This window comes from Musca vetustissima, unplaced genomic scaffold (assembly GCF_032173495.1).
Source record: "Musca vetustissima isolate MV318-11 ecotype Yass unplaced genomic scaffold, APGP_CSIRO_Mvet_v1 utg29509, whole genome shotgun sequence".
In the NCBI taxonomy this organism is placed as follows: domain Eukaryota; kingdom Metazoa; phylum Arthropoda; class Insecta; order Diptera; family Muscidae; genus Musca; species Musca vetustissima.
Window position 1 is genome coordinate 470,256 of NW_026883678.1, and position 27,064 is coordinate 497,319.

A 27,064-nucleotide genomic window follows, 5' to 3' on the forward strand; every position below is an offset into this window, starting at 1 on the left:
GCAACATCGAACGTATCCCGATGATCTTGCGATATTTGGACGACCATCGTCCTAAAGCGAGCGTCGGCCTTTTTGTAATTGATTTTCCAATTCACTGTTAACAACACAACACATCGTCGTACGTCTAACCCTACTGTAAACGATTATGCTAACAAATGTCAAACGCTCTAATGAAAATATCAGATGGCGTTAGGCAACGTTAAGGTTAGAAGTATATATGGTAGCTCTCACATATATTTTGGATCTGATACGTTTTAAGGAATTTAAAGTTCTCGAAAAGTAAGTTCTCATGTCAGAATAATTTCAATATAAGTCTATATTTAGCAATGAGCGCATATATTAATATCCCTTAAAATTAGCATGGCCCTGCAGCATTTCACCACTGAAAAGACTGTTACTAAGAATATCGAGTACTCAGAGGTAGTAGAAATATGAGTTCATAGCCCTATTAAATTTTAAGTATTTTGAAGCATCTAGCCCAAATTTTCAACCGAAGTAGGTGAAAAGGTGGAAAATTCCATATGGAGATGAAATATCCTCCTTCTAAGTATATCAAAACAATTTGGAAAGTTCATGTGCGAATTTTATAACTCCAGTGCCTGTATTATGGTAACAATGGAATGCAAAACTAACCACAATCTAGTTAGTGAAGAGACTGCGGTTGTAAACATGAGAAACAGTACAGTCGAACAATGAATGGTGTGTTGGGGTTATTCTTCGGAAGAATACATTTGTTTTTGTCAAAAAAGCGAAAAGGAAATATGAGCGCAAATAGTGGTAAAGTAGAGCGAAGTAGGATAATAATTTTAATATTCATGAAATATTTAAATTTGTTGCCAAATACAACAGCTTTCTTGTGAGGTGCATGTACAAAATAAAATAAAAAAATAAACATTGAATAAAATTATGAAAACATTCATTAAATGTTTTTTTTTCTGTTTTTGGGGTCACCATTTTTTTAAATATATTTATAATCAAGAAAAATATCAAATTTCCTGTAAACTAGTGTTATCAGTAATTAATTATTTAAAGAAGCCGGCATTAAGAACACTTATCGCTATCACATTTAATGATCTTCATACACACATTTTTGTGTACACACACACACAAATGCTTTGTAGTATTACTGTAAAATATAATTTTATAGATTCTTATTTTTTATGACTTTTTCAATAACACTTGACTTCTTTTTTTTACAGATTTGGTGGACAGCACTGTCCGTTGCACTGGGCCTCGATGTACGTGGCGATTTGATAAAGGGTGTGCCATGCATAAAACGCTATCATCAGCTATTCTGTCCGACGGCCGGTAACAGTTATCCAATGTAAGTCAATTTCCTATTTATCTTCAAAATAAAATATGATTTAGTTGATATTTGACGATATTGTGGCTTCAACGCATTTCCAATCAATGGCCCAACTAACTAAATCTGTTTTGGCTGTGGGGTGACCTTAACCTTTTGTGTGGTGTTGAAAATTTTGATAAATTGTGTATTTTAATAGTTTTTTTTTATTTGTTGTGGCCATCTTCTAAATTTAAATTTTGAAAAATTAACCAAAATTCTTCATCAGTAGCGAGAGAGAGAGATTAACTAAAAATAATACAATAATTGGCAAACAGCGGCAGCAACAAAAACAACAATTAATAATTAGCACTCATAAATATGACCCACTTAATGATAATTCAAGGTTTCACACGCGGATAGATGAATAACAACAACAACAAAGAAAAAATCACAACCGTAAAAATTAAACAATTAACTATTAAAACGTTTGGCCAAAAATATTCGTTTTTTCTAAAAGGTTGTTTTTCGGCAAAAATTAAAGATAAATTAAACACAATTAAAATAGGCGCCACAAGTGTAGAGATTGCCAATTAGGTACCTACAAAGTGGATTATGAAAATAAATTAGTTTATTTTTTCATTTATTGGAACTTTTGGAAAAATGGGGATCGGAAGTTCAAGGTGATAATAAGACATGTGGAACCTGTGCCCATTCGAAGCTTATAGTCATCCGAGATATCGTTATTTTCGGTTGCGTGAATCGGTTTTAGTTCTTTACACTATGGATCATATTTCCATCTGGAGATAAAAATCGATGCCAGAACGATATTAGGATGCCAGAAAGGCCAATTTCCCATAGATCAATTATTCCTTCCTTGTGTCCTTTTTTTTCTTATTTTCTTCAAATTTCACACATCGATGTTCGTCTTTTCCCACTTTTACCGAACCTTCCCTAGCACCTTTCCTTGTAACGATGTACTATCGGATTCGTATGGAATATTTAAATAACAAGATGTCACTATGTGATTCACGATAGTTAAGGCTAATTTTTATAGTTGAATTTTCCGATAATAAAACGAGTTTGAATCTGTTTTATATGGGTTTATGTCATAGCAGCCTTTCCTCTTCACAAAAAAAATAGCCACTATTGGTATTCTCTCTTAAATACAGTTCCTATCTAAGGATATGAATTAAAATATTTTTTCTTTTTTAGTAAAAAGTATTCCGCCCGAGCAGGGACTTGAACCCTGGACCCTTGGATTAAAAGTCCAATGCTCTACCGACTGAGCTACCCGGGCTCACGGAGAAGTTTCAACCTGCAAAATTATCCTCGAATTTTTGAACTAGTCTCGAAATATCCGAAACTGTCGGATTGAAAGTAATTTTTCAGTTCACCGTTAAATTAATAATATAATTTTTTTTGTAAATTGTGCGAAAATTAACAAAACTAATAATACAATAATATACCCAAAACAGGTCTCGACCCATATCAAAATGGGCAAATTTTTCTACGATGACGTTTTTTACCCATCACGAACAAAATTATAGTTTTCAATTGGAAAATGGATTTCGGACCAGCTAAAGGCCTAACGTGGCCCAAAATTTCGTACAAATAGGTGTTTTACATATGACAACACTTCGGCTCGGAAAATGTGACAAAAACCTTAAAAAAATTGGACGAACTTAAAAAAGATTTGCAGGTGCGTCGCTTTTATATGCCATTTGAGCTGAGGCATCCTCATCCATTCTCACAACATGGCATAGCCAACATAGTCGCTGCAGCTCGATACGTCTGACTATGTCGATGTTCAACTCATTGTTCATTCGATGGCGATATTGACCGTCTACGCCGATCGGAGAATTCTGAGAATTTTTCTTTCAAACACTCCTAGAGCTGCCTCATTTGCATGCGCAAGTACCCATGCTTCAGATCGATAGAACAGCACGGGTAATATCAGCGTCTTGTGGAGAGTGAGTTTGGTCTGCGGAGAGGTGGCCTTGAGTGGCTTTTGAGTTGGTTAATCAGACCATAGTAACAACTGTTGGCCAGCACTATTCTCCTACGGATTTCAAAGTTAATGCTTAGTTTTGGTTTTGTTTATGGCGGTACCAAGATATATAAAAACATTGACTACCTCGAAGCTCCCGAGTCTACTGGACGTCTTGCGCGTTGATACCATTATCTTGATCTTCTCGCCATTTACTACCAGTCCCACCTTGGCAGACTCCTTCTCAATTAGTTCTATGGTGGCTGTTACCGCTCTCAATGTTCGATCAATTATATCGATGTCATCGGCGTAGGCAAGTAACATGTGTTGTTTGATGTACAGAGTGCAATTTCTGTTCACATTTACATCTCGTATGACCTTTTTTTTTCTAAAATTATGCCTCTAAAATTCCTCCGTCATATTAAAATTGTGTAAATTAAGCAAATTAAAACAACTTCAATATAACATTTTGTTAATGACAACAAGAAGTCGATTTTCCAGTTTTATTTTGTCATCCTTTGAAGTTTACGAGAATTTACAGAGAAATAAAATAAAAATGACGATTGCAATTTGTCGCTGTCAACAAATTAACACATTTTTACAACTTTATACATCAAACAAATTACACCAACTAAATATATATATTGGAGTTCATTAAACCAAAACGGCAAATGCGGAAGACTTGTTATATTAACTAAACGGTAAACTGACTTTTACTACACATCAATATCAATGACATATTCCGGTTCCCACGAACAAATGAAAAACAATATCAAGATATTGTGGTAGCTTCGCCTAAGCTCCTTAGAATGATTTCGAGACTAGTTCACACATGTATTGTTAAGTCTAAAAAATCGAGGATTGAAACCAGTTCCCGATTGAAACTAGTTCCCAGTTGAGCAAAAATCCGACAGGGATAAGCTGGATATTTTCTTCCAGAGCCCGGGTAGCTCAGTCGGTAGAGCATTGGACTTTTAATCCAAGGGTCCAGGGTTCAAGTCCCTGCTCGGGCGGAACATTTTTTACTACATTCGCATGAAGAAAATTACTAATCCACAAAAGAAATTTTATTTTTCCCAACAGACAATTTTGAACATCATCTGCGAAACCCACATTTATATTTTATTGTTGCATGCATAAGTTTTGAAAAAAATATTCAATTGCATCGGCCGGGAATCGAACCCGGGCCGCCCGCGTGGCAGGCGAGCATTCTACCACTGAACCACCGATGCTATATATTTGGGGCCTTACCACTATATTGCAAAGATATTTACAAAGAGGGTTCTACACTCACTATGATAACAATTTAAAGTATTGAGTTACAAATGTTCATAAAATTTGATTAAAAAATATGATTTAAATCGGTCAATACAGTTATATGGGAGCTATACCATATACATGTTTGTCTTATATCCAAGTCCCCAAAAAAATATCAAGAATAATATTGAAAATATGTTCCAAAAATCCGACAAGGATAAGTCTGAAATATTCTACAAGTGTCCTTGTAGTTCCGTGGGTAGAGCTTTGAACTTTAATTCAAGGGTCCAGGTCTACTAAGATTTTTTGCTAGGAAATTTTATATTGACAGCACAAAATACGAAAAGTACACACAATATTCATTACATGGTACTGATATGGGTCACCTATAAATGGCCTCACATTTTCTAATCGCATTTTAACTCCAATATATGCGGGATTTATCTGTGGAACAAAATCCACCCTTTTAAGAGATATTCTTTTAGCAAATCTCGACCCACTAGTGAGTCTTGTGTACTAAACCACCCCACCAATATAGGTTTCTTATATTATATTCGCAGAGAATCCGGTAAATAATCTTCATCTTATCCATGGACTTGGTTATTTAAAAAGTCCATTTCTGCATCGGCCGGGAATCGAACCCGGGCCGCCCGCGTGGCAGGCGAGCATTCTACCACTGAACCACCGATGCTACATACGCAAAGCAATAACTGCATTAATGATAATTTCGAGTATGAAGTATATATTCAAATATATGGGACCCGTTTTTTGGTATAATCAATCTTATTTCGATCAATTATTTTTCTCGAAATTCACAAAATTTCGCTTTGAAGTTATAGTTATTAAGAATAATAACAGATGTTTTTTTTTGTGATAACTGTGATATTTGACCACGTTTACGGTGTTGGCCATAACGTACAGTAGAAATTTTAAGTCCTCCTTAAAGTGTGAGATCGTGTGAACTATATTTTATATCCCTATTGGAAGTAATTCTCATATTCATTAAGCAAAGTTGTTTGAAATATCGGGTACCGATATTATCGAGCCCGGGTAGCTCAGTCGGTAGAGCATTGGACTTTTAATCCAAGGGTCCAGGGTTCAAGTCCCTGCTCGGGCGAATTGTACTTTTATATACCCCATAAAAATGGGTTTCAAAAAAACTGTGGATCTTATAAGGAGGGGAACTGACTTGTGCACCACTGCCGCCTGCCTGCCTCTACTATTAAATGTGGCGCAATAAGTTGCAAACCTTAACTCTCTGGATTCTACTTTAAATCCTGTATATTAACCATTTCTAGTTTTTGAAATGATACACTTACGATTCGTAATATTACGACGTATGTGATATATTTGTTGAAATATGTTACCCTTTTTTGTCAATTTTTATTATTTTAACTTATATAATGCATTTGTATTCCAAATATTTTGAATAATGGAAATGCTGCACCCAACAGATTATGTCGACCCATTGTTCTGGAAACAGCGAATGAAGAGGGTTAATATGTGCCCGGGTAGCTCAGTCGGTAGAGCATTGGACTTTTAATCCAAGGGTCCAGGGTTCAAGTCCCTGCTCGGGCGATACTTTTTTCTTTTTAATTTTGTGCATATTATACTATACACATTTAATAAATAAAACCGAACTTCGTTAAAATTAAGTATAAGCTCACAAGTTCTCCCAGTAGGGCCTATGTTGCGGATACTCCGATTTTAAGAGTAAAATATCAAATTGCATCGGCCGGGAATCGAACCCGGGCCGCCCGCGTGGCAGGCGAGCATTCTACCACTGAACCACCGATGCTATATATAACCCGTTTGTTACTATATATTTCGAAACGATTAATTTAATACATATGAGAAATATCACACCATCTATTCTGTGCTTAGGAAGCCAAGATTTTGGTTATTCTCTTATATCCTGCACGACGTGACACATTTAAAAAGCGATGACGCTACGATCTTTATCATTATTAATCATATTCCAATCTTAAAAATAATAGAACATTGAAGTTCATACATGATAATATATTCCATTCTTCCCTAGATGGATTACCTTCACCTTCATAAGTTCAAGGTATTTTTCTTCTTCAAACTAATTCAGGAATTGATATCTAGGTTTTAAGAAATTGGTGGTCCAGTGTTCTGAGAGGGTTAATTAAAGTCCCCTTTCAGATTTTTAATTCTTCGGACCCTAAAAAGTTGAAAATTGCATCGGCCGGGAATCGAACCCGGGCCGCCCGCGTGGCAGGCGAGCATTCTACCACTGAACCACCGATGCTACATGAAGTTGATTTAATGAGTACGGCTTTTATACAAAATATAATTCTCAAATTCTTGAGTTATTCTTTGGTATAAGGTCCATTACATCGGTTTAGGAATTTCATTATTGCAGCTCTAACACCTGATTGTCACATCAGTTATATTTCAGTGACAGTACTTCAATGTCAACCTTGCGACGCGACCCGTATAACGTTTACTTTTTTTACATGTATATGTCAGAGATGATCTTCTGGCATTACACAAAATGTCCAACAATATAACCGTTGTACGGCGATTTTCGTGACCTGTAGAAATTTTTCTGTAGGTGTTCGTGACAGTCAACGTCTCAATTATACTCGTTTGATCATTATCCTTTATTCTTTAAAAGTTTGGGATACACATATGGAACATTTTGGTCGGAATTCTATATACCCAAAAGTTATTGGATAATAGTATTTGAGATTCTATTCCAGCATTAGATCAATAGTGAAATTCAACAGGGTGTTCTAAATACCTTATGTGCCCGGGTAGCTCAGTCGGTAGAGCATTGGACTTTTAATCCAAGGGTCCAGGGTTCAAGTCCCTGCTCGGGCGAATAATCCTTTTTATGTACCAATAAAAGCCCAGTTTTAAAATAATTGGATACAATATTTTTCAAAATTAATCCGCATCCCCCTTTCCAAGAAAATCTTTTTAGAAATTGCCTTGATAAGCTTCTGGCCTAGGCCAATTTACTCTTGATTTTATTATTACTCCTTATACTAAAAAGTTTAGAATTGCATCGGCCGGGAATCGAACCCGGGCCGCCCGCGTGGCAGGCGAGCATTCTACCACTGAACCACCGATGCTACATATAACCCATGCAGGACCAAATTTATTCACATTGGGAATCCAGAAAAACTTCGTGTAAATGAATAATGCTATTTGAAATTTTGTACAGCCTACGGGACTTCCATAAGTCGAATGTAGTGACGAACTAATGAGGAAAATATAGTTAATTCCATAACTCGAAGTCCTCGTAAATCGATTTTAATGCAAGTCGAAGGATATTCGTAGTTCGAGTTATGGAAGTTCGAGCTGGCAAGCAATAATTTTTGTAATTGCATATCAAAATGGGTTAATTATTTTTTTAATCATGTATGCAAACTGTACGGGTACGATGTTTTGGGATTGCAAATGTAAACTACGAAAGTGAAAGTGAAAGCATTCATCTTCCTGTAAATATTTACTTACTACTGAACTCTCGAAACTAACGACATGTGGACCAAAAACAAATATATCGGCCCATATGGGTTAAATGTGAATGTAAAGACCATACTAGCCGACTAGTCTTACACGTAGCCCGGGTAGCTCAGTCGGTAGAGCATTGGACTTTTAATCCAAGGGTCCAGGGTTCAAGTCCCTGCTCGGGCGATCTAATTTTTTTATAAATTATCCCAAATTCGATGTCAATGTTATCTTGAACATTATATAATCACAAAAGCTTGGTCAAGAAGTTGAAGTCTATTTGTAGATTCAAGAGATATTCTAAATCATGGATTGACTATTAAAAAGTAGAACTGCATCGGCCGGGAATCGAACCCGGGCCGCCCGCGTGGCAGGCGAGCATTCTACCACTGAACCACCGATGCTATATAGTAGATTCTTAGAAGCGATGTCAGTCAGATAATTGTATGAATTTGTATCTTAGATTTTGAAATGTATTCTTTGTGATTCTACTTAAATATCCCCGGTTATTAAAGGTAAGAAGCAAATTTAACATAATGTGGAAAGCTGTCCCTGAAGATTATAATTCAGTTTAAAATTGTTTTATTGGAATTGTTGTCTCGACACTTCAATGTTGGAAGAAATTGCCATTGCTTCAATCACATCCGTAAGCAACCTTCCACGATTGATTGTGGAAGTTCGCTCAAGAAAAGTATTCGGGAAATAAGCTGTATAATCTAAATACCGAATTTCATATTTAATATCTGATTTGATTTTCTGACATTGTGTACCAAATAGACTATTTAAACACCAAGAACGTTTTATTTTCTTCAAAAAAAAATGATAACCGACATGATAATTCCTTCATGGCCCGGGTAGCTCAGTCGGTAGAGCATTGGACTTTTAATCCAAGGGTCCAGGGTTCAAGTCCCTGCTCGGGCGGATATATTTTTAGAAACAATCTAATGTCGGAAGGTGAATCGTATAAAATTAGCTGCAGCTAATTCTAGTTCTACATTTAAGTCCGAATTAAGTCTTTGTTGTTTTCCATGGTTTCAACTCAGCCAAAATTTCTCCGATTTTATTTCAATTATAAAATAGTTTTTATAATAAAAAACGTTAGTTGCATCGGCCGGGAATCGAACCCGGGCCGCCCGCGTGGCAGGCGAGCATTCTACCACTGAACCACCGATGCTTGATAACGGTACTTTGTTATAATCAGTGTGTTGAAGGGAAATCCAAAAAAGATCACATCAAATACTATTATAAAAATCCAGCCTTAAAGACAAATTGATGGAAAATATGTGCGAATGTTAGCAGTATTATTGGCTTGAGCCATTTCTAAAAGAACCACAATTAGGGAAATGAAGAAGAAAGTCGAGTACACTTATAATGAATACCGTTAATAATGAATTTAATTTATAGCGAACACTTTTCCTGGTGCCAAAGTTTTTATACATATTTTTCATACAAATATTTACTATTATAGCGAATTTACGGATGCAGCGTAAATTCGGTACCAACATTCAATTTTCATACATTTTAATTTGGTTATAACGAACACTGCTACAAATATACGCAATACTGACGATGACAATCCTCACAAACATTTTTGCTTTGAGAACCTTTACACAAAATTTCAGGTTCATCAAAGAAAAAGAGAATCACCTTAAGAATTTTCGAAAGGACACAAAACCTATTAGATTCTAACGGACTTTATATTTTTTCTGTCAAACCTATGTTTTGCTTTACCTTGGATATAAAGAACTTCATCAATAACGTACAATTTCAAGAGATGGCGGGGCGGACTGGTTGTCTAAGTGTGGATATGACAACACTGTAGTAAAACAAATCAGAATTACGGAAGAGTACGACGTGAAAAATACAAACCAATCCAACTTTACTAAGGACGTGTTTTATGTGCCCGGGTAGCTCAGTCGGTAGAGCATTGGACTTTTAATCCAAGGGTCCAGGGTTCAAGTCCCTGCTCGGGCGAATTTATTAACTTTTAATTATAGCACATCCTGAAATATGCTGCTATAAAATGTTCCATGGTTATATACTCAGGATTTATAGGTAATTTGTGATCGGAGAAGTCGAACTTCCATAACTGAAACCAACCACCATAATCCCGAAGAAAACTTTTAATTATGGGGGAACATCGAGTTATGAAATTAATTATAAAATATAATAGTACAACCTGTATCGCATCCTGTGATTATAAAAGCTGGACCAAATTATGAGCCCGGGTAGCTCAGTCGGTAGAGCATTGGACTTTTAATCCAAGGGTCCAGGGTTCAAGTCCCTGCTCGGGCGGAAATATATTTTTATATTTAATTTTATACAGCCTAGATTTATTTATATATGAAAACCCAGATTAGAAGTTAGTCCAATATTTGGAAACATGATCAACATTTTTAATTGACTAACAGAAAATATTCAAAATCTGAAATTAAAGAATATTTGGCAAATTGTTGCCAAAAACCTTTCCACAAATTTAGATATTACTCCCGATATTGCTTATCAGCCCGGGTAGCTCAGTCGGTAGAGCATTGGACTTTTAATTTAAGGGTCCAGGGTTCAAGTCCCTGCTCGGGCGTATGGAGATATTTTATATACAGAAGTTACTTTGTGAAAGATAAATAAGAATGGAACTGCAGAATCATTGTTAAAATATTATGGAAACTCTTTGCATATCGAGATATCAATGGTAGTCTTGGGCAATTTCGTTCAGTAAAGCGATCGAACGAACTTGGTAATTGAACTAGGTCGTTCACCTCGTACAATTGGTATTGCATTTAAGCTGCCAGTTCCATCAGCCGCAAAGGATGATGGCCTTTCCCAATCATTCGAAGACCTTGACTATCTATTTTCTGCACTCCGTTATAATTGGCTCCACATTTGTTTTAACTGCAGTTGTTGGTTCGGAAACCTGAGCCACTTCTTCTGGGGTTTCCAGCTCCCTTCTACGGGCTGTCTTTGGGAGTCAATTAAAGCAAATGGCTGCTATCCTTTTAAATGTGGCTTCAGATTATTTATTGTCCCCGTAGCTATGCTTAAACATTACTGAGGTATTTGCATTTGGTCTTTTGAACACCGCAATTGACTAATTTTCCGAGTGCCTTTTTTCAATTTATCACATTTTACATGAAGTTGATCTTTTTTGACGCATTTCAGTTGGTCAAAGCCAGAGCAACCCTGAACGACACTGAAGGTGTAAAACAAAATTCTGTTCAGTGATCGACGACGTTTTGTAAATAAAATCGTTCATAAACGACAGTAATATACATTGAACTATGTCGTCCATTCGTTCAGTGGACTGTCTCGTCCAATGATGACGACGACAATTGCATTAAATATAGTCGAAAAAATATTCGATGGAAGAATGGACGTCTACCAGTGATATCTTCAAAAAGTTCAATATTAATAATTATTTCCTATTTCCCAATATAAAAAATGGTACGTTGAAACACGAACCTGCTCAAATCAATTTCCATTTTGTGAACCTTCAAAAATATTGTTTTGTGTTTTATTTGAAAAGTCAGGGTAGATACTTTTTCCCGTAAACAGAAACCCTACTCATAGCATTACCTACTTCAAGGAGGTATACATTTAAGAGGTCATAGAAGGAAATGGTTAATCGGAAGGAAGGAAGAAAATTGTAAGCTTTAAAATCCTCCTACTCTTCCATTTTGTGAAGTTTATATTTCCACAAATTTTAATGAGTCATTTAATCGACCGATCTTTCATTTACCATCGATTTTGTGCCTTCCATTATTAAAGTAGGTTTTTTTCTAATCCGATTACTATATTTGGTAGCCCGGGTAGCTCAGTCGGTAGAGCATTGGACTTTTAATCCAAGGGTCCAGGGTTCAAGTCCCTGCTCGGGCGATATTACTAATTTTGCAATTGCCATCACCTAGGCACACCACCCTCCAACATCTCAACGTGATTATAATTCATTCAATTGATAACTTCAATGAGAATTATACTTCATCTAAATTGCACTGAAGTTATGAATTACCCACGGGAAAGTGATAAGAGAAGGATAAAAGTCCTTAAATCCTATAAAATCTGCATCGGCCGGGAATCGAACCCGGACCGTCCGCGTGGGAGGCGAACATTCTACCATTAAACCACCGATGCTTCGAACGGTTCGGCATCGATAAAAATTTTTCAATTATTTTTCGCAAACCATAAAGCAAATTAGTGAAAGGCTTTCTATATTTAGAAAGAATGTGCGCTGGCCAAAGAGAAATATTAGCAAAGCAAGCACACAAGTGCTTTTTTTCGCTTTCGATTCTTCTTAGTATTATGCTAGAGAGGGTGAGAATAAGTGACCAACAAAAGAACAACAACCACACGATAATAATCTTTTGTGTGAAATCACAAACATATTGTGACATATCTACATATTGCCAATATTCTAGTGAAAGGGATTGTCATGTGCAGTCATATTATGGCCAAATAAGTGACACTAATTCTGTCAGAGGTCATTGTTAATAGAAAGACGATGAGAAAATATTATATGTTGAAATACAAAGGAGGTTATTATAGGGTATCAGATATATCCACGAAAAATAAACAATTTTATACAAGTCATCGGTTCTAATTTTGGTGCGCTGGTGTAAAATAAAATTTTCTCTGTTACAAAAAAAAAAAAAAATATTTTCGGAGGGACCCTGCCTACACTGCATTGTTTGTAAAAATTGTTTATATAGTTCCAAAAAATATTTCGTTTTGATTTTTCTTCAATATCACTAATACTCCATATCCGATTCCAAGTACCTCACCTCCCCAACTAGTTTTCACATATCATGTTACACATTTGCAAAAAAATATAACACTCAACAATTATTTTTTTAAATTCAATGACAGCAATTAAAGAAAAGCTACAATTAATTTATTAAATATGCATTTGAGACCTCATAAAGTTGATGTGTAATCACCTTCCAACGGCATAGACTTAACATTCTTGACAGATTATTATTTTGAATAATATGTGCGAACGGTACGACGACGAACTTGCTCTCAGAAACAGTGAAGGCGTCTGTCGTAGAGGTGTTAAGAATATCATTTAAGCTGATTTGTTTACTAACAATGCATTTTTATTAATGAATTAAAAAAAACAACGAGACAATTTTTATGAAATATTATCGTAATTAAAAAATATATTTATTTGCATTTCCTCATGTCTATTTTGTTTCTTTTTGCAGTGAAAAAATTGAACGTTTCATTGATGACAATAAGGCGCTGATGCGACGAATGTATGGTGATTTTGAAATGAACATGGACGATGGTGGCCCACGGCAACAGACGAAGAAGCGTAGGAGGCGTTTTATTGATGAACCCGATATTTTCCTACCACCTGGTGCATATCCTTCATTTGTGCCCGATGATGAGGTCGAACCACATGACGAGGAACATGGTGAAAGTTATTTTGGCAAGCTGCGTAATAAACGTCAGGCTGAGAATCAGGGAAATCGTAACAATAATCAGGGTAATCGAAATGCCAAGCAGACGGGACCGAGGAGTGGTCAACAGGCTTCGCCGACAGGAAGGTAAGTTAAAATTGGCACATTTTTATACCCTTTATCATAAGGTGGTCTTTTCACTTGCAAACACATAGAAAAATCGTCGGAGACCCACAAAGTATATACAGTGAGTCGCAGTAAAAAGTATCCACTTGATTTTTTGTAATAAAAATGCCATAAGTGCATGTTAATCAAGGAATTAATTGTTTTTGGTTAATACTTAGTATGATAGCCCTTGTTATCCTTTCCAGCTTTTAACCATGCCGGCAGAGAGTTGGCAGGTCTGAATTCTCCTTGTAAAGCATTTTTAAAACTAGGTGTGCTTGTTCAAAGTCCTCTATAGGATTCAAATCCGACTATTGAGGAGTTGTTTGAATCACTTTTGGAAAATTATAAGGCATCCATTCTCGAACGATCTGGGATTTGTGTTAAGGGTCGTTCCATTTTATTTTAGCTAGGTTGTGACAGAACATTTGTTCCATAAACCGAGCTTATGAAAGATTTCCAGGCGCGTCGGCCTTTAAATTTGAAAGACCATGTTCCGAGATGTTGTCTTCCACTTTATCTTTACATCGAATTCGTGGTCTTTTCCTTCTGCGTGAACTATCAGTTGCCTCGCTTTTATATGCCTTTTGAGATGGAGCATCCTCATTCATTCTCACGACATGACTTAGCCAACGTAGTCGTCGTACTTCGATACGTCTGATTATGTCGGTGTCCACGAATAAATGGTACAACTCATGGTTCATTCGACATCGATATTCATAGATCTTTCGGATCGGATGTTTCTAAATTGCTTACATAGACCATAGTAGCATCTGCTGGCCAACACTATCCTTCTCCAAAACTGATGTCATTAGTTTTATTTATGGCGGTACCGAGGTATATAAAATTTTTGACTACCTCGAAGCTGTAGTTTTGAAGATTTGCAGCTGGTTAAAAAGGTCACACGAGTGGCTGTCACCTTCATTGAACTCCCGATCGGCATTAAAAGGATCCGAGAGGACCTTTCGTACTTTAACTGCTGATCTTATGACAGTTAAAGTTATCTTGCATAGCTGTATTAATTTTGCAGGAATGCCGAACGTAGACATGACTTTAAACACCTCTGAACTGATAGGGTTGTCGAATGCGGCTTTATAGTCGACGAATATCTGGAATGTGTCGATGTATTTTTCGTGGGTCTTTTCCAGAGTGAAAATCTGGTCAATGGTGGTGACCAGCATCTGGCCACCAGTGTTGAATAGTTCGGCTGGTAACCCATCGGCTCCTACTGCTTTATTGTTCTTGAGCCGATTAATTGCTTTTATGACCTCATCTTGGCTAGGTATAAACTCTAACCATCATCTCTTATTGTTTCTGGGGTATCTTCTTCAACGCCACTATTTGGTACCAGAAGCTTTGCAAAATGCTACTTCCAGATCCTCAACACTCTGCCTGTATTTGTCACCAGGTTTCCTTCTTCATCTCTACAGGAGGATGTGCCAGCACCAAATCATTTGGTTTGCTCCCGCTCACGTTTTTCTTATTCGTCCTTTTTGTCTAAAAATACGTTTCTCCTCTCTCCTTTTCTGTCGATAATTCTCTTTCGTATTACGTGTTGGTATTGTCTGCATGGTTGCCCTATACGCTGCGCTTTTTTCACACATCATTAGCATCACGACACTCCAATTCTTTGCCATTGTGCTTCTATATTATTATCGGGACAAGGAGTGCTTTCGTGGTCCGAGTCGATATTCGCTCCTCGGGTCGATCGAACGTCTAAAACACTGGATGACTGCCTTCCGTCTATCACAACATGCTCGATTTGATTTATCGTTGTTTGATCGGGAAAAATCCAGGTTGTTGAATCCTTTATATGTTTCTTTGTTATAAAAAAAACCGCCACCACCAAACACACACAAGATACCTTGTTCACTCTCTTTGATATGAAACCAGTATTTAAAGTTTTATGAATTGTATTCATAAAATGCGGAAATCAGGACATTGGCAACACATTCTGAACACTATTCATATAATATACGAATTATTTTTATTCTGTCTTCCTTTTCAATTAGTTTAAGTTCTTGTATTATATTTAGTTACCTTGAATCTCGGATGGTTACAACGGCATCACATTTCAAATAAGTCCAGTTCTACCATAGTTCATTTAATTTTCTATTTTTTTTTTCCTCTTTACAGATTGGATGCCTGTGAATCGAAAGTGGAAATTGTCACACCCTATTGGGCCTCAAATTCTGCTGGCAAAATTAGGGCCATAGTAAATACGCAGCATTTTGAACAAGCCATACATCAAGAGATATGCTCGTAAGTATAAAAATCCAGTATATAAAATATATTAAAATTTAAAATTTTTAATTTTTTCTAATTCTAAATAATTTTATTAATGCTCCTCTCCCCACAGAAAAGCCCACACACACCGTTGCATTGGTGAATGTGGCTGTGAGCAAAAATACAAATGGCATCGTCTGCTGGCCTATGATCCGGATAATGATTGTAAGGGAATCTTTATGGATTGGTTCCTGTTCCCATCATGCTGTGTATGCAGATGTAATCCTTAAGGTGAACGTGCGCACCCAAACAAAATTTTTGATAGACTTTAGTAAAGAAAAATATAACCTTAAAAAGGAAAACATTTTATATATTTTGTTTGTTAAGTTTACTTTTAAGTTTATTTTCCTTTGATAAATTAGAAGTATATTTTTAAATGTTTAATATAATTAGATTTTTTTGTTTCATATCCTACATCACTATAACAATAATATTGATTCGGTAAATTTTAATAGATAGGTTGAAATAGTCGTTGGTTTTAAAGATGGGTTTAGTACAAACCACTACACATTGTGTGGTACAATAAGGTCCCTATGGTAAGGAATATGAATATATCGACCAATATAATGGAAAATTGTTGCAAAAATAATTTAAGGGAACCCCCCCATTCACGATTTTTTTTCAAGATTTTCAATGGGCTGGTAAATCAAAACCAATGCTTGTTAAGGTTTGTAACTTAACACATATATACTTGAAGATTTAAATTAGAAGAAAAAAAAAATAATTTACACAAAATGTTTGTTATTGTTTTGTTGTTGTTTTTTGTAATTAAAGTAAAGTCCTTATTTTTGATGGCGGGCATGATAACTCCTCACTGAAACATCGGAATCCGAAAATTCCAACGGTGTTAGAAGGAGTACATGTCTGGCTCTCGTATGAACTAGGATTATTGACTTTGCTCCAAAATTAACAAAATGGTGGACATTTGAAAAAATATTTTTGGAAAATCGCCGATTTTTTACCAAAACCCAAGTTAAAAAATAAGGAAGATCTTCACCGATTGGCTTTATCCTAGTTCATACGATAGCTATACACTCACAGAAAAACGTGTAAAAATTTGAAGTCGATTGGGTTATTAGTTTTTGAGTTATCGTGCCCGCCATTCGCAACAAAATGTTTAGAGAAAAACGTGTTTAAAGTTTGAGAAGGCTTTCAGCCCTTGATGCTGACACAATAAATCGGCTATATCTTCAATAGTTCTTGAGATTTGCATTTGAAATTTTGTAAGGACATTCTTTAATTAGTGTAGATTCGAATTATATCAACAAAATTTTCGACCCCGAGAATGGGGGGTCCCCTTAAGTCGAGAGGAATACAAAACAAGGATCTAGGGTTGCAAGATGTTTAGTTAAAAAAAGTTTAAAAAAATACCAAAATGTATTCAAAAATTATTTTTATTAATTAAAAAAAACCCTGATTGAACAATGATTTGAAGATTCTGGACTATTGAAATCAATATTTCTACGAATTTTCAAAAAAAAGTCCCCTACCATCAGTGACCCTCATTCCGAATTTGAGTTGCCGGACAATCCATTTGCTACCTTATATAAAAATTTCCAAACATCTGGTTTCGATTTTAAAGAGTAGATAAATTAGAAATTGTTCTGGGCAGATTCTGTTCTTTTAAATTGATTTCACCTCTGAACCCAAGGGCCGATTTAAGGCATTTTTAATTTATATATTTTGCATCAGTCAATTTATATATTCTCCAATGTTGCAAATGTCTGATATAATAAATTCTATAAGATGTTTTGAAATAGTCAGGGACAGCTGCGATAGAAAAAAATCATTTGCAATCCAAATTACCAATCATCCACGTTTTTGGGTGTGTAGTGGTGTAGGGTACCTATGGCCAGTTTCATTGCCTATGGCCTAATTTTTATTTTTATTTTTTTCCTATTTTGTTGATTATAAGAAACGTGCCAAGATGGAAATGCAAATATTTCCAACTAAAATGCCGTGCCAATTAAAATCATTTTAATGACTAATAATATATACGCGATGGAAAATCCCACACGACGATAACTATCATAAGTGGACAATATCTTATAAGCGAACCATAAATAATAAAATATAAACATAAATAAAAATTGTGCTATTTTTAATATGAAGGTCCCTTATGAAAGGTTAAAAAAAAACATTTTAGTGCTATACACAACAGAATTATTTACAAAAAATTTATAAAAAATGTCCCTTAAAAGAATAATACAACAATCCTTTGCTCTCCTAATAAAAAAAATTAATATTAGTAATTAATATAACTCTAAAGAAAATATATATTTAGTTAAATTGTTTGTTATAAAATTACATATAATTAATAATAAATTAATTTTAAGTATAACAACACATGATGACACAAACATTACCAATTCACAAGCATTTACATTTTAAGTTTTTTCTAGCATTAGCATTTTTCTGTTTATTAATTAAGTAAACGTTCGAACGTACGTACACACATGCACACCTCTTTGCTGAATAAAAAACAACCACAACAAAATAACAGCCTGTTTTTGTAAAATTCTAAACGAACGAATTCGAGTGACTTACGACCAAACCTTTGTTTATGTAAACAAATATTTTTTGATTCAAAACAAAAATAAATGACATATTTTTCAAAACCAAGGAGTTTGGTCGTAAGTCACTCGAATTCGTTCGTTTAGAATTTTACAAAAACAGGCTGTAAATTTATGATTACAAATAAATATTTAGAAATTAGTTTTTTTTCTTTTATTAAACTAGAACAATTCTAGCCGTAAGTGTTCAAATACATTATCATGCAAGGTTCTGACAAGGCCCGGGTAGCTCAGTCGGTAGAGCATTGGACTTTTAATCCAAGGGTCCAGGGTTCAAGTCCCTGCTCGGGCGATTCGGCTTTTTTCGTATTTTTTCTCCGAAATGTACAAAAATTAAGGGGGACATTTTTTTGGAAAATTTAAACATTAAAAATTAAATAGGCTACGATTCACACATTTCGCCACAAATTAAATTTTATATTCATTGATTTTTTTTCAATAATTTATTTTTCATTAAAAATCAGAAAAAGTCAATTGCATCGGCCGGGAATCGAACCCGGGCCGCCCGCGTGGCAGGCGAGCATTCTACCACTGAACCACCGATGCTTGATAAACATTGGCTCACAAATAACGGTTTTGCAAAGGGTTTATAGTTATTTACTTCCGCTATGTGTACAGTATATTTTATTTGATACGTTTACAGTGTTTGGATGTCAGTGTACAGTAACTATACGTTAGAATTCAACCACGAGGTTTGAATTGAATTCAACATTTTTAATGTAATCGAGCCCTTGATAATTCTTAATTCTATGAAAAAATATGTTTAAAATTACAGACACTACAGATAGAAAACGGGATATTTCTGTGGGTCTACTTTAGAACATTGAACTATGTTGAATAATTTCTGTTTTTCGTTCATCCGGAAAGCGGTATTCCAAATTATAACCACCTCGATTTATGCGGGGCTATACCTAAACTTGGAACAAAATAGAAAATTTCCTGTGTTTTACCCTCCAATATCCCGGTGTAATATATTACAGCTATTACAATTAGAAAATGTGACAAAATCATTAAAAATATGGACAATGGGACGTTACCCTTATATGGGGTTATATATAAAAACATAATGCGGCTAAAACGTTCTAAATACCCAAAATTACTCGGTACCCTTATGAGGATTTGAAATCTCATTCGAACCTGAAAAAAAAAACAAATTAGAACCAATTCGGTTGAAAAACGTGCCTAAACCCCTCAAAATACCAAATATTGAAGAGTAAAGTAATGTAAGGGGCTAACCGTAACTTTCGATCAGTATTGATAATTTTTGGTGTGGAGATTTTCTACTCAATGAGAACTCAAAATATAAGATTACAGTCATGGACATGGCAAAATCGACATAGAATTTTATTCTGGTCAAGATAATATGTATTTATGGGGGCTCAGGTGAATATTTCGAGATGTTGCAAACGGAATGACAAATTTATTACAAACTTCAAATTGGGGTGGAGACTATATAAAGTGTTAAGAAAGGACGTATTACTTTTGATCCGTAGATGTGTTGTAAGGCAAGTCGTTAAAAAATGGTCCTATAGGTACATAAAGTTGTACCATGTGTACTCTGAGGATATGTCTGAATGTTGTGGTATCGAAATTTCGGGCAATACATTTACGAAAATTGTTTTAATGGTCTTATCAAACAAATAAAAGAGGGAAAGATTTCGAAATTTGATTTGAATTTGAGGATCATTCTTCAGTGATTTATTTTTTGAAAACTTTTTTGCCAAAAAAAAACCCCTTTGTAAATGAAGAAAACTGCAGTCGTTTTCGTTTTTGCAAAAAAAAAAAAAATAAAATAAAATAAATAAACTGAACAATAAATTCGATCTTGATCCAGAATGAAGAAATTTTCAGTTTTTACCTTTTTTAACAAGCCCCATTTACTGATCGACACATAATCAGGAAATAAAAACATACATTATTTTTGATTACTTGTTATCTGAATTTCCAGTCGGAGAAGTGTTATATCAGCAAAAATACTTTCAATTTAGTAAGGCTAATGAAGTTTGGATTGCTCTTGTGTAGGCGCATCTTTAAATCCTCTGTATAAGCATCGGTGGTTCAGTGGTAGAATGCTCGCCTGCCACGCGGGCGGCCCGGGTTCGATTCCCGGCCGATGCAATCCTTTTTTACACAGGCATGGGAATATTTCTAATAAAACATTGGGTACATGACAAATTAATTATAAAAAATAATAAAGCCTAGGTAGACGACAGCCTTAATTCGAATTAATTTGTACATTATCCCAGTTTTTATGTGTTGTTAATGCACAAAACAAAACTGACTTTAACAAATTTTAATATGGCAATGCCGAAATCAATTAACTGTAGTCAAATTACAGTAAAAACTCGCTAATCCGGATAATTGATTGCAGACCCCAATCCGGATTACCGAGATTTCCGGATTATCGAGTTTTATTAATTGGTTTAAATTTATATTAATTTGGTGATAATTTAATTGTTTTTATTAAAAATGAAAATTATTCATTTCAAAAATATGAACTTTGAATATAATAGGTACCATTTTCAATTAAATTTGCAACGATTTTTTTTTATTAAAATAAAAAGTAACGTATCTTTACAATCCGGATTTTTGAGTCAAATAGGTCAATCAATCCGGATTATAGGATACGCAATGGGTTGTGAAATGCAGTCCGGATTACCGAATAATCCGGATTGTCGAAGTCCGGATTATCAAGTTTATACTGTAGTTTACTTTTATAAAAAGAAGAAACAAAGGCAAAATCATAAAAGGCTATGACTTTAAGACATTTTATCGATGTAAATATACATCATGTCAAAAAGGCATGGTAAGTTTTTTTTTCAAATTTACAAGTTGATTGTCGGAGTATAATTCAATTTTCAGCATTTTCATTTATATTCGTGAATTTTGTAAAGCAAAATTACGAAAAAAAAATTCGAGCCGCCCGAGCAGGGACTTGAACCCTGGACCCTTGGATTAAAAGTCCAATGCTCTACCGACTGAGCTACCCGGGCTATACTATGCCATTATCCAAAAGCCGTTATGAATCAGATGGATAATACACCTCAGCCATGGTGAGTTATATTCAGAAGCAGAAGGTGTGTAAACTGTAATAACTCGGTTCGTGCCTAGGATAATCTATTGAAATATGTGGCAATATTTGTGTGGTATACGTTTAGGCTGTTATGACACAATGCCTAATGTGGTTGAAAGAAATTATGAAATAATGTGGTTGAAAAGGTCTACTAACAAATTTATTTACGTTTTAATTTTTATGGTCGTGGTTTTAAAATATTCATTTAGAATTAAATATTCACACATTATTGTGTATTGTTTCAATATAAAATAAGTTGTTGTAATAAAAACAAAAAAGTTACCTGTTTCCGCCCGGGATCGAACCGGGGGCCTTCCGCGTGTTAGGCGGATGTGATAACCACTACACCACGGAAACATATAGGGAGTGCCGTTGTGGTTAGTGGTGTAGTATTATGTGGGGCATTTTTGTAGGCCCACATGTTTTTCTTACGTTGAACGATGTGTTGCCACGCTAGTTCATCCAAATTGAAATGCTTTAAATTAGGTATTCTATTTTTATTAACATTAAATATGTCACGTTGAAAGTGACACATGAGTGTCACTTATCATTATCGAAAAACTTAAAATATGTTAATAGTGAACTCAAATTAATGTGCTATGAATGTAGGGTCCACTTCATCATAAACAAAATCATATTTAAAGAAGATACATTTTAAAGTTTAAAAATGAAAAATTGACATATAGGATGTCACTGCAGTACTGGTAAAAAAGGGCGTTCGAAAAATTCGGAAAGACGTCATGCACTATGTGTGTTCCCTCTATTTTTTTTTTTTATGCAAAATGGTCACCAATCATTGGTTACTTCGTCCCAATTGAGGTTAATACAGCGAAAATATCTACAAATCCACGATTTAAAATGGTAGGGTAGCAAGAAAGTTACCATTAAAGAGGTTGGCCCGTCAATAACAAAATATCTTGATTCGGATTCGGCTCGAAGTAATTTCCAAAACAAAATAAATTATTCGTTAGAAATGGATTCAGCTTTAATTAAAAAAAAAAACTATAAAAACAAATTGACCTAACTAACTTCTTATATCCTTCACCAGGTGGTTTGCATGAAATTACCTTAAATAGGTTGAGACCTTTACATGGGAACTAGGTCATTGTAAATTGTTATGTTTTGAGAAATTAAATACCTAGTTATAAGACACTCATATGGAAGAAATGGTATAGGCACTTCCAGCGAAAATTAAGCGGGGACAATATATGGAGTAGATTAAAACATAAAATGTGTAATACCGAATTGCATCCACTTCGGTGGGAAAGATCGGTTAAAACCTTTAACATAACGAATATGAAGTGGGTCCTTTTTATATGAGGCCTATGCCAAAATATGAACTTACATCGAACATCTTCTGCAAATATATTTGTCACTCTAAAGGAACCCGTAATAAAAAATTACAGCCACATTGGTAGCGAAATATACCTAAACCTTTAAACGATTAGGCAATACTGTTAAAAAAACGTGGATTGATATCTCCAATTTTCAATACCTATTATAGTAGTAATTGCTAGCTTTATCGTCAGTTTAAACGACAGGAGGACATGTCTAAATCGCCATAGAATTTTATTTAGAATCAGAATATACATACATCGTTGTGTCTCCGATGCATATTTCTATATATAAATATAAATCGGGTCTTAACAAATCAAAATCGACATTCTCTATAGTCCTTGAAAAAATATTTTGAAAAAGTATACGAAAAATATTGAAAAAATCTACGCCTGTTATAGTTCGTAAAAAATATTTGAAAAAATTCCACGGTTGTTATAGTTTTAGAAATAGTTTCGGTAAAAATCGACTCTTATTTATAGTTACGAAAATAATTTCGCCTATTATATTCCCTGACAAAAATCTACGCCTGGTATAGTCTTCAATAATATTTTACAGAAATCTATGCCTGTTAAAGTTATTAAAAATATTTATAAAAATCTAAGCCTGTTAAAGACCTGGAAGAAAAATTTTGAAAAGATTTATAGTCGAAAAAATAATGCATAAAAAGTCCACGCTTATTAGGCTTATAGTCCTTGAGTATTGTTTTTAAATCCACGCTTATTTGGCTTATTAATCATTGAAAAATATTCATTAAAAAATCCGCGCTTATTTGGCTTATAGCCCTTGAAAAAATATTTTATAAAAAATCCACGCTTAATTGGCTTATAATCGGAGAAAAAATATTTTATAAAAAATTCACGATTAATTGGCTTATAATCGGAGAAAAAATATTTTATAAAAAATTCAAAAATATTTTATAAAAATTAGCTTATAGTCCTTGAAAAAATATTCTTTAAAAAAATTCACTTTTAATTGGCTTAAAGTCGTTGGAAAAGTATTCTTTAGAAATACCCACGCTTAATTAACATCGCCCTTTTCCACTATTACCGATTCTCCCTAAGAAAATCGTATGTATATGAAAAACATGTATCAACTTTTCGCGAACTGAACGTTTATAAAATTTCAATTTGATGGCTACCCTCAAAGTGCATAGAAATTTACAATTTGTCATAAAATATTTACGAGAAGATATTAGCTTAATATATTATTCACATTAACTATTATTATGCCACAAAACTATTCATGAAGAAGAGTTAATGTCAATCTTAATATTTTCTTTGACCTTGAAGAGAAAATAGAAAAACACATTATTGACTACAGGCAACCACGGTTAAAATTAATATGACATTATTGTTGATATTATGTACAAAATTGTTTAGTTATAGTTAATGGAAACAGAAAGTAGCAACCATTTTCATTCTTAAAAATTACAATTTTTTTAAATTAAATTCCAAAAAATTACACTTATGTACAGTTGTCTGTACAACGCAACTATAAACTCTAAAAACAGACATGGCATTAAACTCATTGTCAAAGTCATGGTTAATGTCAAATCAGTAACTACATTATCGGCTTTTCTTATTACCCACCACTAATGTACGGATGATGGCGATGACAAATGCCAGAATGGCAATGACTTGGTGACACAAGGCGACGCAATGTAGCATTCAGCAAGGCCACAAAAGAAAATTATAGAAAAAAATTACAATTGCAGCATCCGACGACAATGGAAAAACTGATTTTCCATAGATTTCAAATTCAGTTACTCCGCCATGCAGTGGCGAAAACAGGAAATAGACAATAGAGTGCTTAGCGTTTATCTCTGTGATGACAGCCGCATGAAACAACGGTATGGAAGATAAACTCTTAAATGTGAAAATTGCCTATAAATCTTATCGGATTTTTGGAAAGTGTGTGTGTATGTGCGGGAGTTTTTTTTCATAAGGACACGCGTCAACCAGGTTACATCAAAAATTTGCTTCACATTGTATTTAACTTCCCCCAAAAAATAATCATCGAATGCTCTTAAATCTTCCAATTCATTTTGATTGTGCATTTCATGTGCACCAGTAGCTTGATTTAACTTCCATACTCTTTTATCCCATCTTTGGGACAATAATTTGTTCGTTTTCATATCGTCCTTTTGACTGGTTTGTGGTGATGATGTTACTGCTGCTGTTGCCGATATTCTTATCAACAATAAACGGCTTTTAACGTGTGTCTGTGGTGCTAATGTCCTAGGTCTTTTCGGTGTGGTGATGGTGGTGTGACCAGTGCATTTAATAGCATTATCGTCTAGTTTTATGAGTTTTCAATAATATACATACAAATAACCGATTATAGTCTTTTTGCACAGTGCATTTTTTGAAATCCCTTAAAAAAATATTCTAAAAATGCAATCCAGGTTTAAGGGTAGAATACTCCTTAAAAATGGAAAAATCGGTTCAGGTTGTTAATATTCTTGAAAAAATCTGAAAAAGTCCTTGAAAAAATATCTTAAAGGTATCCTTATTTCAAGCTGAGGAAGTCCTTGAAAACTATCTTAAACAAATCTTCAAGCTGAGATAGTCCTTGAAAAATATCTTAAACAAATCTTGAGGATGAAATAGTCCTTGACATTTTTTTCTTCAAAAATCCACGCTTCCTTGGCTTATAGTCCTTGAAAAATATTCTTAAAAAATCCACGCTTCCTTGGCTTATAGTCCTTGAAAAAATATTCTTAAAAAATCCACGCTTCTTTGGCTTAAAGTCCTTGAAAAAATGTCTTTAAAAATCCATGCTCCTTTGGCTTATAGTCCTTGAAAAATTTGCTTTAAAAGTCAACGCTCCTTGAAAATTTTTCTTTAAAATCCACCCTTCCAAGTTCCTTTGGCCTATAGTCCTTGAAAAAATTTCTTTAAAAATCCACGATTATTTGGCTTATAGTCCTTGAAAAATATTCTTAAAAAATCCACACTCCTTTGGCTTATAGTCCTTCAAAAAATTCTTTAAAAATCCACACTCCTTTGACTTATAGTCCTTCAAAAAATTCTTTAAAAATCCACGCTCCTTTGGCTTATAGTCCTTGAAAAATTTGCTTTAAAAGTCAACGCTCCTTGAAAAATTTTCTTTAAAATCCACCCTTCTTTGGCTTATAGTCCTTGAAAAAATTTCTTTAAAAATCCACGCTTCTTTGGCTTATAGTCCTTGAAAAAATATTCTTAAAAAATTCACGCTTCCTTGACTTATAGTCCTTGAAAAAATATTCTTAAACAATCTACGCTTCTTTGACTTATAGTCCTTGAAAAATATTCTTAAAAAATCCATGCTTACTTGGCTTATATACCTTGAAAAAAAGTTATTTAAAAATCCACGCTCCTTTGGCTTATAGTCCTTGAAAAAATGTCTTTAAAAATCCACGCTCCTTTGGCTTATAGTCCTTGAAAAAATGTCTTTAAAAATCAAGGCTCCTTTGGCTTATAGCCCTTGAAAAACATATTTAAAAATCCGCGTCCTTTGCTTATAGTCCTTCAAAAATTCTTTTAAAATCCACACTCCTTTGGCTTATAGTCCTTAAAAAATTTTCTTTATAAATCCACACTCCTTTGCTTATACTCCTTCAAAAATTCTTTTAAAATCCACACTCCTTTGGCTTATAGTCCTTAAAAATTTTTCTTTATAAATCCACGCTCCTTTGGCTCATAGTCCTTGAAAATTTTTCTTTAAAAATCTTTGGCTTATAGTCCTTCAAAAAAATTCTTTAAAAAATCCACGCTTCTTTGGCTTATAGTCCTTCAAAAAATATTCTTTAAAAAATCCACGCCTTGGCTAGTCCTTTAAAAAATATTCTTTATGACATTCAAAAAATATTCTTTATGACATTCATATATTAAAAAAATATACCATTCTTGGAAACAATTCCATTACCACTGTATCTCCTGGACTTGCTTTATTAAATCGTATACAATGGACAATTATACGACCGACCGACCCATTGCTTAATTGCACTTTCATACTGTAATTTGTGGGCTTGACTGTTTGTTCTCGACTTCCTACTTTTATAATGTGGGCAACTAATAATAACCCACCCACAAATTGCATCCAATATTTTGTAGTGAAAGTTACACCAACACCACCCACATGCTTATTGCGTGCTCAAGTGTGTGTGCTAGCTGGAAAACGTGTACTCATGTATGTGTGTGGGAGTGTGTTTTAATGTTTTATCAGTCCGAAACCGACAGACTG

The 27,064-nt window shown here is 34.4% G+C and overlaps 1 protein-coding gene and 24 non-coding genes across 25 annotated transcripts in view; 13 read left to right on the forward strand and 12 right to left on the reverse strand.

The window, feature by feature from the left end:
* LOC133330614 (protein spaetzle 3-like) overlaps positions 1-16,093 on the forward strand; it is a 64,532-nt gene extending 48,439 nt beyond the window's left edge. The window contains exons 3-6 of the mRNA XM_061539054.1: positions 1,200-1,324; positions 13,208-13,552; positions 15,707-15,832; positions 15,930-16,093. Coding sequence (XP_061395038.1) covers positions 1,200-1,324; positions 13,208-13,552; positions 15,707-15,832; positions 15,930-16,086 — 753 coding nt within the window. The 3' untranslated portion in view covers positions 16,087-16,093. The remainder of the gene's footprint in view (positions 1-1,199; positions 1,325-13,207; positions 13,553-15,706; positions 15,833-15,929) is intronic.
* On the reverse strand, positions 2,510-2,582 carry Trnak-uuu (transfer RNA lysine (anticodon UUU)). The gene has a single exon. It is a non-coding gene; the product is annotated as a tRNA-Lys (tRNA).
* Trnak-uuu (transfer RNA lysine (anticodon UUU)) lies at positions 4,213-4,285 on the forward strand. Its single transcript has one exon. It is a non-coding gene; the product is annotated as a tRNA-Lys (tRNA).
* Positions 4,434-4,504, reverse strand: Trnag-gcc (transfer RNA glycine (anticodon GCC)). The gene has a single exon. It is a non-coding gene; the product is annotated as a tRNA-Gly (tRNA).
* Positions 5,150-5,220, reverse strand: Trnag-gcc (transfer RNA glycine (anticodon GCC)). Its single transcript has one exon. It is a non-coding gene; the product is annotated as a tRNA-Gly (tRNA).
* On the forward strand, positions 5,574-5,646 carry Trnak-uuu (transfer RNA lysine (anticodon UUU)). Its single transcript has one exon. It is a non-coding gene; the product is annotated as a tRNA-Lys (tRNA).
* Trnak-uuu (transfer RNA lysine (anticodon UUU)) lies at positions 6,035-6,107 on the forward strand. Its single transcript has one exon. It is a non-coding gene; the product is annotated as a tRNA-Lys (tRNA).
* Trnag-gcc (transfer RNA glycine (anticodon GCC)) lies at positions 6,257-6,327 on the reverse strand. Its single transcript has one exon. It is a non-coding gene; the product is annotated as a tRNA-Gly (tRNA).
* Positions 6,734-6,804, reverse strand: Trnag-gcc (transfer RNA glycine (anticodon GCC)). The gene has a single exon. It is a non-coding gene; the product is annotated as a tRNA-Gly (tRNA).
* Positions 7,307-7,379, forward strand: Trnak-uuu (transfer RNA lysine (anticodon UUU)). The gene has a single exon. It is a non-coding gene; the product is annotated as a tRNA-Lys (tRNA).
* Positions 7,563-7,633, reverse strand: Trnag-gcc (transfer RNA glycine (anticodon GCC)). Its single transcript has one exon. It is a non-coding gene; the product is annotated as a tRNA-Gly (tRNA).
* Positions 8,126-8,198, forward strand: Trnak-uuu (transfer RNA lysine (anticodon UUU)). Its single transcript has one exon. It is a non-coding gene; the product is annotated as a tRNA-Lys (tRNA).
* On the reverse strand, positions 8,346-8,416 carry Trnag-gcc (transfer RNA glycine (anticodon GCC)). Its single transcript has one exon. It is a non-coding gene; the product is annotated as a tRNA-Gly (tRNA).
* On the forward strand, positions 8,861-8,933 carry Trnak-uuu (transfer RNA lysine (anticodon UUU)). Its single transcript has one exon. It is a non-coding gene; the product is annotated as a tRNA-Lys (tRNA).
* Trnag-gcc (transfer RNA glycine (anticodon GCC)) lies at positions 9,116-9,186 on the reverse strand. Its single transcript has one exon. It is a non-coding gene; the product is annotated as a tRNA-Gly (tRNA).
* Positions 9,914-9,986, forward strand: Trnak-uuu (transfer RNA lysine (anticodon UUU)). Its single transcript has one exon. It is a non-coding gene; the product is annotated as a tRNA-Lys (tRNA).
* On the forward strand, positions 10,235-10,307 carry Trnak-uuu (transfer RNA lysine (anticodon UUU)). The gene has a single exon. It is a non-coding gene; the product is annotated as a tRNA-Lys (tRNA).
* On the forward strand, positions 10,518-10,590 carry Trnak-uuu (transfer RNA lysine (anticodon UUU)). Its single transcript has one exon. It is a non-coding gene; the product is annotated as a tRNA-Lys (tRNA).
* Trnak-uuu (transfer RNA lysine (anticodon UUU)) lies at positions 11,810-11,882 on the forward strand. Its single transcript has one exon. It is a non-coding gene; the product is annotated as a tRNA-Lys (tRNA).
* Trnag-ccc (transfer RNA glycine (anticodon CCC)) lies at positions 12,067-12,137 on the reverse strand. Its single transcript has one exon. It is a non-coding gene; the product is annotated as a tRNA-Gly (tRNA).
* A 2,555-nt stretch (positions 16,094-18,648) lies between the features above and the next one.
* On the forward strand, positions 18,649-18,721 carry Trnak-uuu (transfer RNA lysine (anticodon UUU)). The gene has a single exon. It is a non-coding gene; the product is annotated as a tRNA-Lys (tRNA).
* Positions 18,722-18,904: 183 nt separating this feature from the next.
* On the reverse strand, positions 18,905-18,975 carry Trnag-gcc (transfer RNA glycine (anticodon GCC)). The gene has a single exon. It is a non-coding gene; the product is annotated as a tRNA-Gly (tRNA).
* A 1,501-nt stretch (positions 18,976-20,476) lies between these two features.
* Positions 20,477-20,547, forward strand: Trnag-gcc (transfer RNA glycine (anticodon GCC)). Its single transcript has one exon. It is a non-coding gene; the product is annotated as a tRNA-Gly (tRNA).
* Positions 20,548-21,349: 802 nt separating this feature from the next.
* Positions 21,350-21,422, reverse strand: Trnak-uuu (transfer RNA lysine (anticodon UUU)). The gene has a single exon. It is a non-coding gene; the product is annotated as a tRNA-Lys (tRNA).
* Positions 21,423-21,786: 364 nt separating this feature from the next.
* Trnav-aac (transfer RNA valine (anticodon AAC)) lies at positions 21,787-21,859 on the reverse strand. Its single transcript has one exon. It is a non-coding gene; the product is annotated as a tRNA-Val (tRNA).
* Positions 21,860-27,064: the final 5,205 nt, after the last annotated feature.